Below are 13,084 nucleotides of genomic sequence, written 5' to 3'. Positions count from 1 at the left end.
CCAGAGGTATAATGAGGTCTCCTCTTCAAATTTGGGATTATGAATGGAGAAAGTGTCAAGGACAGTATCTGAAAGTGTTCTTTAATAACCCTACACCAGGCAGGTAAAACTGATGTATTTGCACTACCACACAGGAGACTGGGGAGGAATAACTGCTTAATGCAAATAATATACAGCAGTATTGTACATATGGATGTATAAATGCATATTCTCACACACACACATTGGATCTTAAACTTTTTGAGGACATCTCAGCCAAACTGCAACAAAAATTATATTGGTATGATAGTGATGAAGGTATTCAAAACATAAAAACACAGCAGTGACACCAACTGTGGATCTTTCCCTCCAGAGAACAGGTATTATTTAAACTGCTCTACCTGCTGAGGCTGGCTGCAAACATGGCTTTCAATTCCTCTCTCCTGGAATGACTGAAGAAAACAAAACACAGCTACCCACAAAACAGAGACACAAATTCTGTTGGTGCAATTAACTGCTCATCCTTAAATGGGCAGTGGAACAGGCCTTTGGCTGAAAGGTTCTGGAGAACATTGACATGATCAACAAATAAATGTGTGCCCTCCCAGGTCCAAGGATTCCAGCCCCAGCCCAGTTCCTGCAGCTCCTCTGATGATTGGTTTGCATCATTCCCAGCTAGACAGAAACAAAACCTCTGTGCCTCTTCTAGCACTAACCCCAGAATAAACATTACCTCCTCTCCCAACAGGAGCACACAAAGTGAAGGTGGAAACATTTAAGCTCAACTGAAAACACTTGGTATTAAAAAATAAATAAATTAATGGATACAGAAACCCAGCAAAAACCACACAGTGATTCTGAGACAGAACAGTTACATTTTATACATTTTATTTCTGTGGGGTTTTAGGTTTTAAATAACATGAGACATCTTTGTTCTGACTCTATACCTGAATTGCAACTCTCCTTCCTTTTCAGTAAACTTTGGGATAATTTTCACAGTGGACAGTTAATGATGATGAAATTAGAAAGAATTCAAAGTGCAGCTTCTCTGCAAGCATGAGCCTTCCAAACATTAATTTAAGGAATGGAAATTAAACTAATTTGAAAACTGCTGATATTTTAAAAACCTAAAATTTTCATTATGTGGTGACCATGACTAAGCAGTTCTTAGAACACATTCTCAATTCCTGGCTGGCAATTTTTTTAAAACCACAGCTTGCTTTCCAGAGGCAGCACTACTCCATGATACTGGCTCTGCCTCATGCTCCCAAACACTCTGAACCAACAGCTCCAACTTGAGCACATTTGCACTGAGAGCACAATGAGTTTTGGGGTTTCTCTTGGCTATATGCACTCTTGGACATCACAAAATCATGGAATGGTTTGGGTTGGAAGGACCTTAAAGCTCATCCAGCCCCATCCTTCTGCCATAGATAGGAACATCTTCCACTATCCCTGGTTGTTCCAAGCCCCATCCAATCTGGCCTGGAACACTTCCAGGGATGGAGCAGCCACACCTTACCTGGGCATCTTGTCCAGGGTCTCACCATCCCCACAGGGAAAAATTCTTCCCAACACCCAGACAAAATCTCACCTCCCTTAGTTTGTAGCCATGCCTCTTGTCCTGACTCTCCAGCTTTCTTGGAGCCTCTCTAGGCACTGGAGGGGCTCTAAGGTCTGCTCAGAGCTTTCTGTTTTGGTGAGCAGCACAGCTCTCCCAGCCTGTCTCCAGAACTGATGAAATTCAGCACCAGTTCCATGATTCTGAGCCCTTCAGCTGCCAGTTTTTAGATTTAGAAGAAGCACACACAAAAACCTTCTACTCCAGCTTCCTGTGCAGTAACCAGCCATGAAAAGATTTCTCCAAGACAAGGAGAAAATGAGAATTGCCAGCTGTATAGAGACTCCACTGAATCCCTAAGACAGCAGAATCACTGCTCTCATCACCAGTTATTGCAGGGGGAGAGCCAGCTGGACATCCCCACTGCCAACTAGCTCCTACACAATAACACTCACACAATCAGTAAGAATAATCTACACTTATTACCAGGTCCTGAGTACAGTCAAAAGCAAGATTTCAAGTGTTAATCTTTAGGCCCACATTTTCTTAAAATGATCCTGCAGAACATACAGATATATATATATATTTAAAACATCTATATTTAAAATTATCTATTTATCTAACCTATAAAACTTTACTACAAGCCAGACCACCAGCTGGAGAAAAAAAACACCTTAAATTCAATTTCAAGTATTCATCAACATTAAAGTTGTTACTCTAAGTCCTTTGAAGATCCTGAGACAATACTCAATTATAATTATGTAAATATTCAATCAGATTAATTATATAAATATGCAATCAAATATAAGGGAAAAAAAAAAAAAAAAGAATGGAAGCAGCTCCCAGAGCAGCAGTAGAACTTTGCTGTGTAGGCCAGCTCTTACCTAGCCAGGCCAGGCTTTCCAGAGCCCTCAGCCTCCAAAAGCTGGTCTCCAACAAAATTTGGCAGCTCCAGAGACTGAGATGTCTTATCTTTTGCAGTCAGTTGAGATTATATACATCACTATCCCTCCTTGCTCAGTGACAGTCATTTCCAGGGAACTCTCCCTACTTCCTTCCATGTGAGAGCTGCACAAAAAGGAACAAGGGATTGAAGTACTTTTTTGACTCCTGGAAGACAGATATGGATTGCACACAACCCTGGAAAACTTCTTTTTAAAATCCCAGAATTACTAACAGGAGAACTCTTCCTCATAAATAACCTGACACCACTCCTCCATCACAAGATTTTGGCATGGAACATATTTCTGCTGAAGCTTAAAGTTAATAGCTCATCCCAACAGCTAAAAAACTATGTCTATAATACTATTTATTTTTTTTAAATATTTTCAACTTCATAAAAAAAAAAAACAGTTTGAGCTACTACTTTCCTAGTCCTCAAAAAATAAGAAAACAATTTAGAGAGACACCAGCTTTTGAATCAGTCCCTTAAAAATGACTCCAAGGAAAGACACTTTTTCCTGAACCCTGCAAAAACATGTCCACACACTCAACTATAGCCCCAAACAGAACTTGTGCAATGTGGCCAAGACAAAGTCAGTCCCAAAGGCTGGTGTCCCAGTGCTTGCAAAGTCTGACCACATGCAAATGAATTCCTTTTTGTTTTGGAAGATGTCAGTCTCCACCTCGGTTGGATGATGACTCCAAGAGCCCTGCTTGGCCTGCAGAGGCCACAGGAGTGCTCTCAGCTTCACTGAGAAGCCACCACAAAGGTGAGTGAACCCAGCCCTTCTGCTGCAGCTCCTCCCCCAGCATCTGGAAAAGGCAGTAACCTCCAGAAGCATCAATTCCCTGAGGGGACCCCTGGCTCACAGACTCTCTTGCCTTCCCAGAGGAATGCTTGCTATTTTCCATAGTATCACCCAAATATACTCTTTGCACCTCAGTGTCTTGCTGCCCAAGACATGAACCCAGAGACTTCAACTCATGCACAAGTGATTTCCAGGTTTGATCAGGTTTTGAAGCTGAGAACAGGTTCCTACTGGAGCAGAAATGCCTTAGCCTTCATGACTTCAAAACTTCAACTCCCCAAGGACTTCCTGACCCCGAGGTGCTCCTACACAGCACTTAATCAAACCACAATATCTTTCTTCCATCTTACATTTTTACATAAAGCAGAAGTGTCCACACCTTCAGGATAAACACTTTTTAGAGGAACAGTCAAAATGGATGGACACACATTTGAGAGCAACTTACCTAATTAGTTTCATGATGCCCATCACACATGTAAAGCCCAAAGGCAAGGGAATCTCAGATACAACAATTTGGCTGAAAGCAGATATAACTCACAGGAAATAAGTTTTAAGAACTGGTTTCTCTGTTACAAGAGCTTCTAGAGGAGAGCAATTAATACTCAACAAATGACTGGTTTTGGCAACTCAGAATTGGTGCCCTTAAAATGAGCAGATTTTTTTAAAGCTGTTACATTGCTGTTACAGTTCAGATGGTGTTCAGATGAGTTCCTGGGATACACAAATCATCTACTTCTAAACAGGCTTCTGCATGTTATAGACTAAACTTCTTAACTTACAAATAATTATTTTGCTGTTTCCAGTTTACAATGGTAAAAAAACGAAGACTTCACAATGGGTATAAATGGGAGGTAAATGTATTTTTAAAAACAGAATAAAAAGCTGCACGTTAAAAACTGGCTCACAGACTAATAAATACATACATCAAAGACATGAAATTTTCAGCAGCTGGTTTTAAAGAGCAAGGAATTGGGAAAAAACTTGCTGTCCAGACTCCATTCTGGCTCTGTGGTCTATGTACTAAAAATATCTGCAGTTGAAAAACAAGTTAGCAGAAGAGTAGAATCAGCTTTGTCACCTATTTTCTTTTTTAAAAATTAAGCTACTTCCTAAAAGTGTGGTGAAAAACCTAGAGAAACTATTAATTTCTTCATGCACTTGATGACATTGAATTAAAAAAGAAATTATTTTAACCCAGAAAAAATGAGTCATTGTATACAGTAAGGACAGCCTTACTGCAAGTTTTCTACAGTAAAAGTATTTCTAGAAATACACCAGAAATTACTTTCCTATAACAAAATATACAATTATGTGTTGGATCATCATTGAGTTTCAATACTTAGGCAAAACAGAAACAGCTACTGTGAAGTTTCAAAACAAAAAACCCAAAGAAACCCAACTCCAAAGAGCAGAAGGATGTTGTGACAGCCGTGGAGATGCCAGAAAGCAATGCTGGACACCAGGAATCTCCAGAACAACTCCCTTTCCAAAGTGATGTGCAGTTTGTGAATTAGACTGTGAGAGAAAACTGATCCTGTTCTATGGGCTTCTCCACCCAGGCTCCAAGTCCTGCCTTGAGGAATGCTTTAAACAAACACTCTTTAGCAGTTTGATACTCCGTGGCTCCTTGCTTGGTGTCGTGGTACAGGTTGGGCTTGAGGATCTTGGAGCGCAAGCTGGAGGAAAGCTGGGGGGTTGAGAGACAAGAGAAAGAGAGAGAGGACCCTATTAAAACCAGCACCAGAGTGACTGAGTTATTTAAACAGCTAATACTAAAACATGGTAAGGATCTATCAAACAAAACACTGAGGCCAAAAAGCCACAGACATACTTCCTGGAAGCTTTCTGAGAGTAAAAAGTGAAACTTCAGCAGTGAAAATGGGATTATTCTTCCAAATAAATTAAAATGAAAAGGTAAGCTCAAAGGAGACAGCATCCTTTGCTTACTCAGCTCTACACCATGGAATATGCATTTTGGACCAGACATCATCACATTAAAGAATAAGTTAACAAACACATTGTTCTTCTCCATTACTGCATGGAGCAGCAGCCACTTGGCCTCAAGTTGCAGCAGGGGAGGTTTAGATCAGATATTAGTAAAAAAAAATGCAAACATTGACGGCTGGACCTGACAATCTTAAGGGTCTTTTCCAGCCTTAATGCCTCTGTGGCTCTACCATGAAGCTTGCAAGAGGCTGAGGAAGTGGCTCTGAGGCCAGCCAGCCCCTGCAGGTGTTTCAGAGAGGCTGAGGAAGGGCAGGCTGTGCAGGGGAGCTGTAGGGCAGCCCCTGCAGGTGTTTCAGAGAGGCTGAGGAAGGGCAGGCTGTGCAGGGGAGCTGTAAGACAGCCCCTGCAGGTGTTTCAGAGAGGCTGAGGAAGGGCAGGCTGTGCAGGGGAGCGGTACCTTGGCGTGGATGCGCATCCAGCGGCTGTAGAAGGCGTGCTTGCAGAGGCGGGAGGCGCGGCCCATCTCGTCCTTGCCAGTTGTGGCATTAATGACTTCCAGCCCGGAGTCTCCTACTGTCCAGTTCACACTGAAGTTTGGGGCTTTGCCTGGCTGACGGGCTTCTGCGTTGCTGATACCTGAAAGAAAGGTCATGTTTAATGATGATGATAAACACAAGTGCTTGGCTTTTGTTTTTTTGTTGGGGGGTAAACAGTCTTAGAAGCAGATCTTTTATTTGGGGGCATTCCCCTGCAGATTTCTCACCAGCTGGCAGAGGTAACACTGTGGACATGTCACTCTCATTCTGGCTAAGTGCTCTCTAGATCTGTCCTTCCCAGCAGGGCAAGAGTGCACTGCTGGAGACAGCAGCCTCCTTGGCAGAGGGATCATGCAGAGTTCTGTGGCAGGAGTTCATGGGACTCATCTCACTTCCACATGGATGTGAAACTGTGAACTCTGGAAGTGCTCTTGACCAGGCAGGACAGGGTTTGGAACAACCTGGGACAGTGGAAGGTGCAGGGGGTGGAATGAGATGGGCTCTACAGTCCCTTCCAACACAAACCATCCCACAGTTCTACTGAAAGTGAGCCCCATCCTCAACACCCTGCACAAAGCCAGAACTGGCAGATATTTGGGTCTCCCAGCATAAATCACTTTGTCCTAGCTGACTCCCCACCTCACACACCCAGTGTAGCACACTGGATCCACAGACAGGGACAACCACAGGACTCAAATCACTTTGCTCAGGTGTTCACCTTCCAACTCTGGCTCTGTCTCCAGGGATGGAGAAACAAAGCCACCACAGTCTAACTGAAGTGGAAATCCAGCCCTGCTGCCTGCCCAGGGCAGGATTTATTCCCCACTGGAATAAACAAGCCCTAGTGTTCAAAGATTGACAATAATAATGAAGGTCACAGCAGCTGCTGCCACACATGTGACTCCTTAGATATTCCAGGGGTACCAAAACTCTATTGAAGATGTCTCAGTCACCTCACCAGGAGAGAGCAAAGCATCAGGGCAATTTGCTCTTTCTAGCAAATAAAAATTCCACTTTTACTTTAAGGCAGCTCTCACTGAGAAGCTATTTCAAGTTACTTCACTGTAGAGTGCAGGTCAGGTCCTACACTCAATAAAATCTGAAGAATTTGTGGAAATTGAACATAAGCAACACAGCAGGATACATTTCTGGCTGATATCTGGAACACAATCTAATAAAGCTGGGCACCTGGGAGCAGGACTGGCTCACCTGGCTCAGTCTCATGGCACCTCTGGGCCCAGCACTGAGAGTGTGCAAGACCTACAAGGTCAGAATGACTTTGCAAAATTCAGTTTGCTTCCTATCATCAATTCCTCATTCAATGAACAAAGAAACCCTTTGAAATACAAACCACTGAAGCTCTTGTATTTTTACCCTTGGTTTGGATCAATCTTGTCACTATGATAAGAAATAATTAACTGAATAATAACAGAAAATAACCTCCTATTCCAAATTTTCTTAAAATATAAGCTGAAAAAATTGAGACTTGGAACAAAAGTTGGTTTTACCAAAAGAACTGAGGCAAAAGTGCTAAGAAATTGATGCCACGTGACAATTTTTCTCTTTTAATTTAATGACATCTATACTATTACCTTTTCTTTCATTCCATACACTATTAAACAAGTATAGGGATCAGAGGTCATCAAGTATTCCAAAATACTTGTGATATCACAACCAGTCCCACAAGCAAATCAAATAAAGATGAGAAAGCTGGACATCCAGTATGCACTACATTTCCATTGCAATTATGCAATTCCATTCCTTGGTTTCTGATGAATTAACTAAAGTTAAAAAAAAAATAACCCAGATATAGGATTTCAAATAGGTTTAATTAATAACAACACATTCAGCTGCTTATTTGTACTCAAGATCCCTGGAGAAATGTCAAAGGAGTCCCTGATGGTGGATAACCAGTAGCATGGATAGAAAATAAAGGTCATCTCAAAATCAAAGCATTTGATAAAACTTTAGGTGGGTCATATCTTCCCCCTCAAAATCTACACATGAACATAGCACAATATGCTGAGATTAGAAACAGAAAAGAAATTTAGGATAGAAAGTAAAATATTTTACTCCTCTTTGAAAACTAATAAAACTAAACAATTTAGAGAACATTGCTCAGAACTTACTGTTGAATATTATTACAAGGGGATATAATAAACAAAAGCAAAGGTCACTGCTCTTTGTGCCAGTGCTTATATAAATAATAAAGTTTGACAGTACTTTGAGGAGAGAGCTAAAACAAGCTTCATTATAAAGGACATAGAAAGCTGAAAAACACCAATGTGAACAAGAAGAGAAGGTACCAAGGGAACAGCCAAATAAAAAATTAAAAAAAAAAAAAATCACTAGAAGTTCTGCTGAAGGATTTGTCTACCTTAAAAACAAATTCATTAACACCTGGATAAAGATGGTCTCTTTGGGAAGAGTGAACACAGCTGAGACAGACCTGGCATGTGGGGTGAGGAAAAACTGAGGTAGGATCATTGATGACACTAAATTATTTTTAAACAGCAACAAGAGCAGCAATAGCAAAAAGTAAAAGGAAATACCTCACATATTGGGTGTCTGGGCAATAAAAGGGCAGATGAAATTCCTCATAGATGAATATAAAGCAACACATCTTAGAAAAAAAAAACAAAGCAATCTTGCACAAGGACTGCTGGACTTGGAGCTTGATATAAACATTAAGGAATGAGATTTTAGTTTCTAATATTCAGTTCTATCAAAAGGTCAGGTCAATCACCAACAGCAGCCAAAGTGAATGTCAGGAATTATTAGAGAAGGATCAAGGAAGGGAACAGAATATATGCCACTACATAGACTAGCATTGCTGCTTTACCCTGAATATCAGGTACTGCCCTGGTCTCACTAGCACAAAAAAGGGTCTGCATAATGATCCTCATGTGAAAGGGTCTCTGTGCAAGGAACAACAAAGTAGACTAAGACAGTTCAGCTTGCAAAAAATAGGACTTGTGTAGGAAGGAATATCTAGGATATAGAAAACTGAGTATCATGACCTCTGTTTATGGTCTGCATCTCACAGAGCACTGGGGAACATTTAATTGAGTAAATTAGCAGAAAAGAAGCTCCTTTGCACAAACCTTTGCACATTCTACAGCTCTCCTTGCTCATTGAGGCAGTGGATGACAAAATGTTGAAACCATTAAAAGAATGGTTGTCTATTACAACCTCAATGATTCTATGATTCAACCTGCTGGCAAAAAGTGTAAGTAAAAACTCTCTTATAAAGAAAAAGCAGCTGAAAAAACAATTTTTAGCAGTACAAACAGTACCTCAAAATAAAACATCTAATGCAGATGCCCTAGCAGACAAAAAAATCTGCTTTATTAGAGGACAAAAAGCTATTTTTTCAGTACTTTCTCAGCTAAACAGGCAGGACAGTGGGGCAAGACAAGTATTTCTGATCCAGTTCATCCCCTTGATGGAAATAAATCACAGAAGGGTGCGTGTGGTAAAAGAAAGAACACAGAACTGGAGACAGGTATTTATTTCTGCTGAACTTGTTCTAGGTGAGAATACACTAAGAATATGTGAATCCAAGAGCACATGGGCAGCTACACAAATGCCCCAGCTGAATCTACCAGCAGAGGTCAGAAAATCAGCTTTCAATACTGAACCAGTGAAAGAAAATACATCAACATAGTTCTCTGCCCAACCTCCCAAAGAGCTTTTCTGTACATTTTTAAGAAGTGCATTTTTGTGAAAACTCAACAGCTGACAACATTTCCAAACTCTCTCTGCTGCAGAGCAAGTGCTAGCTCAACTGTTTAAACAGATGGTTCTATTTCATGGGAAATAGATGATAGCACCATTGCAGAAAGATGATTTTCAAGAAGACAACTTACAGTTACATGCTGTGAAAAGGATAACAAAAACATTTCTCACCCTAATGCAAACCTGCTGTCTTGAAGTACAATAAAAATTCCCCAAAATCAGGCAGAAACAGTCCATACATCAGCTACTATGCCCATAAAACTCTGAGATACTTGGTATAGGATTCTGGAACTGTTACTTACTTGCTAATATAAGGACAAATATGTTATTTAGCATTTTTATACATCCTAGTTCAAGGAATCCTTATTACCCGTCTTACCTAAAGAAATACTCATTGTTCACAATACCCTTTTCCCTACTCCCTCCCTAAGTGTTTTTTAAAAATTCATGTCAAGCTTTAAACATGCTTTAAAATTAGGAGCTGCTCTTTTTTTTCAAAAGAAACACATGCCAAAAGCTAACCTCTACAGAACAAATACACACAGTGAGAGGGAGGATATTTCAGTTTTAAAGCTTTCAGGCAATTACTGCAACAAGCTATTTTAGAATTTAAGACAGGTGAGGTGTTATGTCCATCCATTTTGAGTTATTGACCTAGAAATTGTGAATCAAGTGAATCTTGGCATACTGCTAGATGAACTCAACAAAAACCTGCAATGCAAGAGAAGTGACAGTGAGTGCTAACACACTATTCCACAGGTGGGAGGAGGTTCCCCTAAGCCTTCAACTCTGATCACATCTCCCTGGGGCATGCTCCAGACAGAAATGGTGTAAAAACTCATCCAAGGATTCATCCCCCAGTTCTTCCCAACTTTTAAAGGTCCTTGCTATGGTATTTCTGACTGGCTATCTGTATTATATTTCGACCACAACTTCTCTATGGTAAGCAGCAAGCAGTTTACTCACAGCACACAGTTTGCAAGGTTTTGAGAACTACAAAAATCACAATGCTACTGGAACAGACTTAGTTACCGGCACGGCCTTCTCCATTAGATACTTGCCACTAAGTAAAGGTCTGTTGAGTGTATAAAGAGGTGGTAGATCTTCTATCTCTGCTATCCTCTGGTATACGGCTCTGGATAGATGATCCCCATGATATAAACTCCCCAAGATGATGCTAGAGAAGTAAATTGGCTCCACAAAGAGGCTAAGTAAGGCTCCTTGAATACCCAATACGTTCCACCTAAGAGGGAGGGAAAAACAAAACAAAACAAAAAACAAAAAAACACTTTCTTTTTAATGGAACAAGTAACATCTGCCAGACATAACAGCAGTTAATCACAATGGACCAGACTTTAAACCCTTCCTCCTGACCAGCACATGACCACAATAGCATAAGCTGTGACACTGCCAGCATTCAGAGATCAGCTTAGGGGATGTTTACTCAGTGTAATCCTGAGTAAAATGACCTAAATCAGGTGCTGACTCTGCAACGTGTACCCCTGCTAACATGCCATGTTAGATTCCAGCACTCCAATGCCAGAGATGGACAGGATCATTCATTGGGAGAAAACCAAACTGAGATTCTCCACCAGAACAACAGCTGATGCCTCCAGAAGACATGAGGCAGGGAGAAGAGCATCCTTCCCAGAGCACAAGAAGGATTGTCTGCAAGACCTCCAAACCTCACCACCACAAGGAAAGGCCTGTCCTTCACATCCTAGCCCAGCTGCCCACACCCTGCTAACAAAGGGAATGTGCACTGCCTTGCAATATCCATGGGCAGGGACAAAACTGAATATGAAAACTGAAAACATACAAAGAATGCATACAGTCTTCGCTCCCATTAGCTGCTTCACAGATTCCAAACATAAATCCCTATCTGAGCAATGTGATTTATACTGGATCAGGTCTGGTGGCAGGGATACAGAATGCCTAAGGAGCAAAATCCTGATTTTCTTTTTTTTTTTAATATTGTGTTCATTTCATCAAATTTTGCCTCTCGATGTCTCTGTAACTCTCACACAAAATACTTGAGAAAACCTCAACATATCCTGCAGAGTATTTTCACTGCTTTGGTTCTGAAGAATACTGAGGCACTATGAAAATAGCATATTTGAGTCTTGGAATCCCAGAATGGTTTGGCTTGGAAGGGACCTTAAACAATCTAGTTTCAAACCCTGCCATGCACAGGGACACCTTCCACTATCCCAGATTGCTTTGAGCCCTGTCCAACCTGGAGCTGGAGTCCAACTGGAACAGCCAGACACAAGCAGCAGGAAAAGTTTCCTCTGGTGCTTGGATAAAACAGAGAAGCACATCAGAAATTCTCATGCTCCCATAGAATGGTTGTCCTTATTAAAACCCCATGCTATACCAGGCTGCAAGGTCTTCCTAGGAAAACAGGGAATTCAGATGCTGCCTACAATGTTTCTTGCAGCTTGTGCTGGGCAAACTGCACATCAGCATCCTCTCAGGCTAGGAAATCCACACCACAATTGTTTCACTTCTGCAATAACTGAACTACACAGGCTGGCTTCAGGACTTGCAACTTGTTTCTTTTTTTTAAATATAAAAATGGTAAAACAAAGATTATAATCCAAAGAAATTATTTCTTTGCATATCTTCACTGGTTATGAAAATGGAGGCAATATGCATTAATTAACTCACCTGCCATTAAAAAAGCTGGCCCTAATAAGTGAGTAAAAACACTGTGCTAATAATATATGAGGTGGAATATTACATGGAATAAAGGCATGTTTTTAATAAGATTGAAAACACAATCAGCAACCAAGTGTCAGAGTAAAGGTAACAAGTGAAAATTGTTGCTTTCCATGACCAATATGCCTTTCTGACTGCTACAGACACAGGTGGAAAAGTTTCTATGGAAGAAACAACTGGAAAGAGTGAGCATTGCAAAGTGAGGTTTGCAGACAAAGCACATCACATTTTTCATTACATGATCAGTGCTTAAGTGATGATAGGCATTTAAAAATAGGCCAAAGCACTCCTCTGGCAAGTGCTTACTTCCTAAATAAACCCTCTGCCAGACCCTTTTCCTTACTTCTGACTTCAGTATTTCCAGTGCTTGTGTTTAGCTGCTTCCTCCCACACCTGGTGCAGAAAATGAAAGCTGACATTTGCCTTGTCAACAATTAGAAGAGGAGGAGTGAGGACAGCTGAGCAAGCCTCTGCAGAAAGGATTGTATGAACTGGTACTATTATGCTGAATCCCCTTTGCAACTGCAGCAGACACTCATGCTGGGCTAAGAGCAATAGGCCTGTAGAAACCACTCATACAACCAAAACTCTTAATTAATACTCATTAGGCAAGGATGAGTTATAAAACTAGCTTTAAATTTCATTTTTCATATAAAATAACAGATACTTCCCTACAGAAATGTATTCTTCTATCAGAAACTGGTTATAGTGCAGAGATAAACATGAAACCCAAAAGAATCATATCATCACTAAGGCTGGAAAAGCTCTCTAGAATCAAGTCCAAGCACTAACCCTGTTCAGCATGATCCTGCTCACCACTGTTCCCAGGTACCACATCCACACAACTTTAT

General features: G+C 40.8%; 1 protein-coding gene across 5 annotated transcripts in view; it reads right to left on the bottom strand.

Annotated features, from left to right (window-relative positions):
• Positions 1–4,132: 4,132 nt before the first annotated feature.
• Positions 4,133–13,084, bottom strand: part of ADARB1 (adenosine deaminase RNA specific B1) — a 54,354-nt gene continuing 45,402 nt past the window's right edge. For all 5 annotated transcript variants that reach the window (XM_079310729.1, XM_079310730.1, XM_079310733.1 and 2 more), the window contains 3 exons: positions 10,574–10,755; positions 5,696–5,874; positions 4,133–4,978 (listed from right to left, as the gene is read on the bottom strand). In XM_079310729.1, coding sequence (XP_079166855.1) covers positions 4,802–4,978; positions 5,696–5,874; positions 10,574–10,755 — 538 coding nt within the window. In that variant the 3' untranslated portion in view covers positions 4,133–4,801. The remainder of the gene's footprint in view (positions 4,979–5,695; positions 5,875–10,573; positions 10,756–13,084) is intronic.

Source organism: Erithacus rubecula, assembly GCF_903797595.1.
Source record: "Erithacus rubecula genome assembly, chromosome: 8".
Lineage (NCBI taxonomy): Eukaryota > Metazoa > Chordata > Aves > Passeriformes > Muscicapidae > Erithacus > Erithacus rubecula.
The sequence above is the reverse complement of the archived record's forward strand: the minus strand, read 5'-3'. Positions and strand labels throughout refer to the sequence as shown.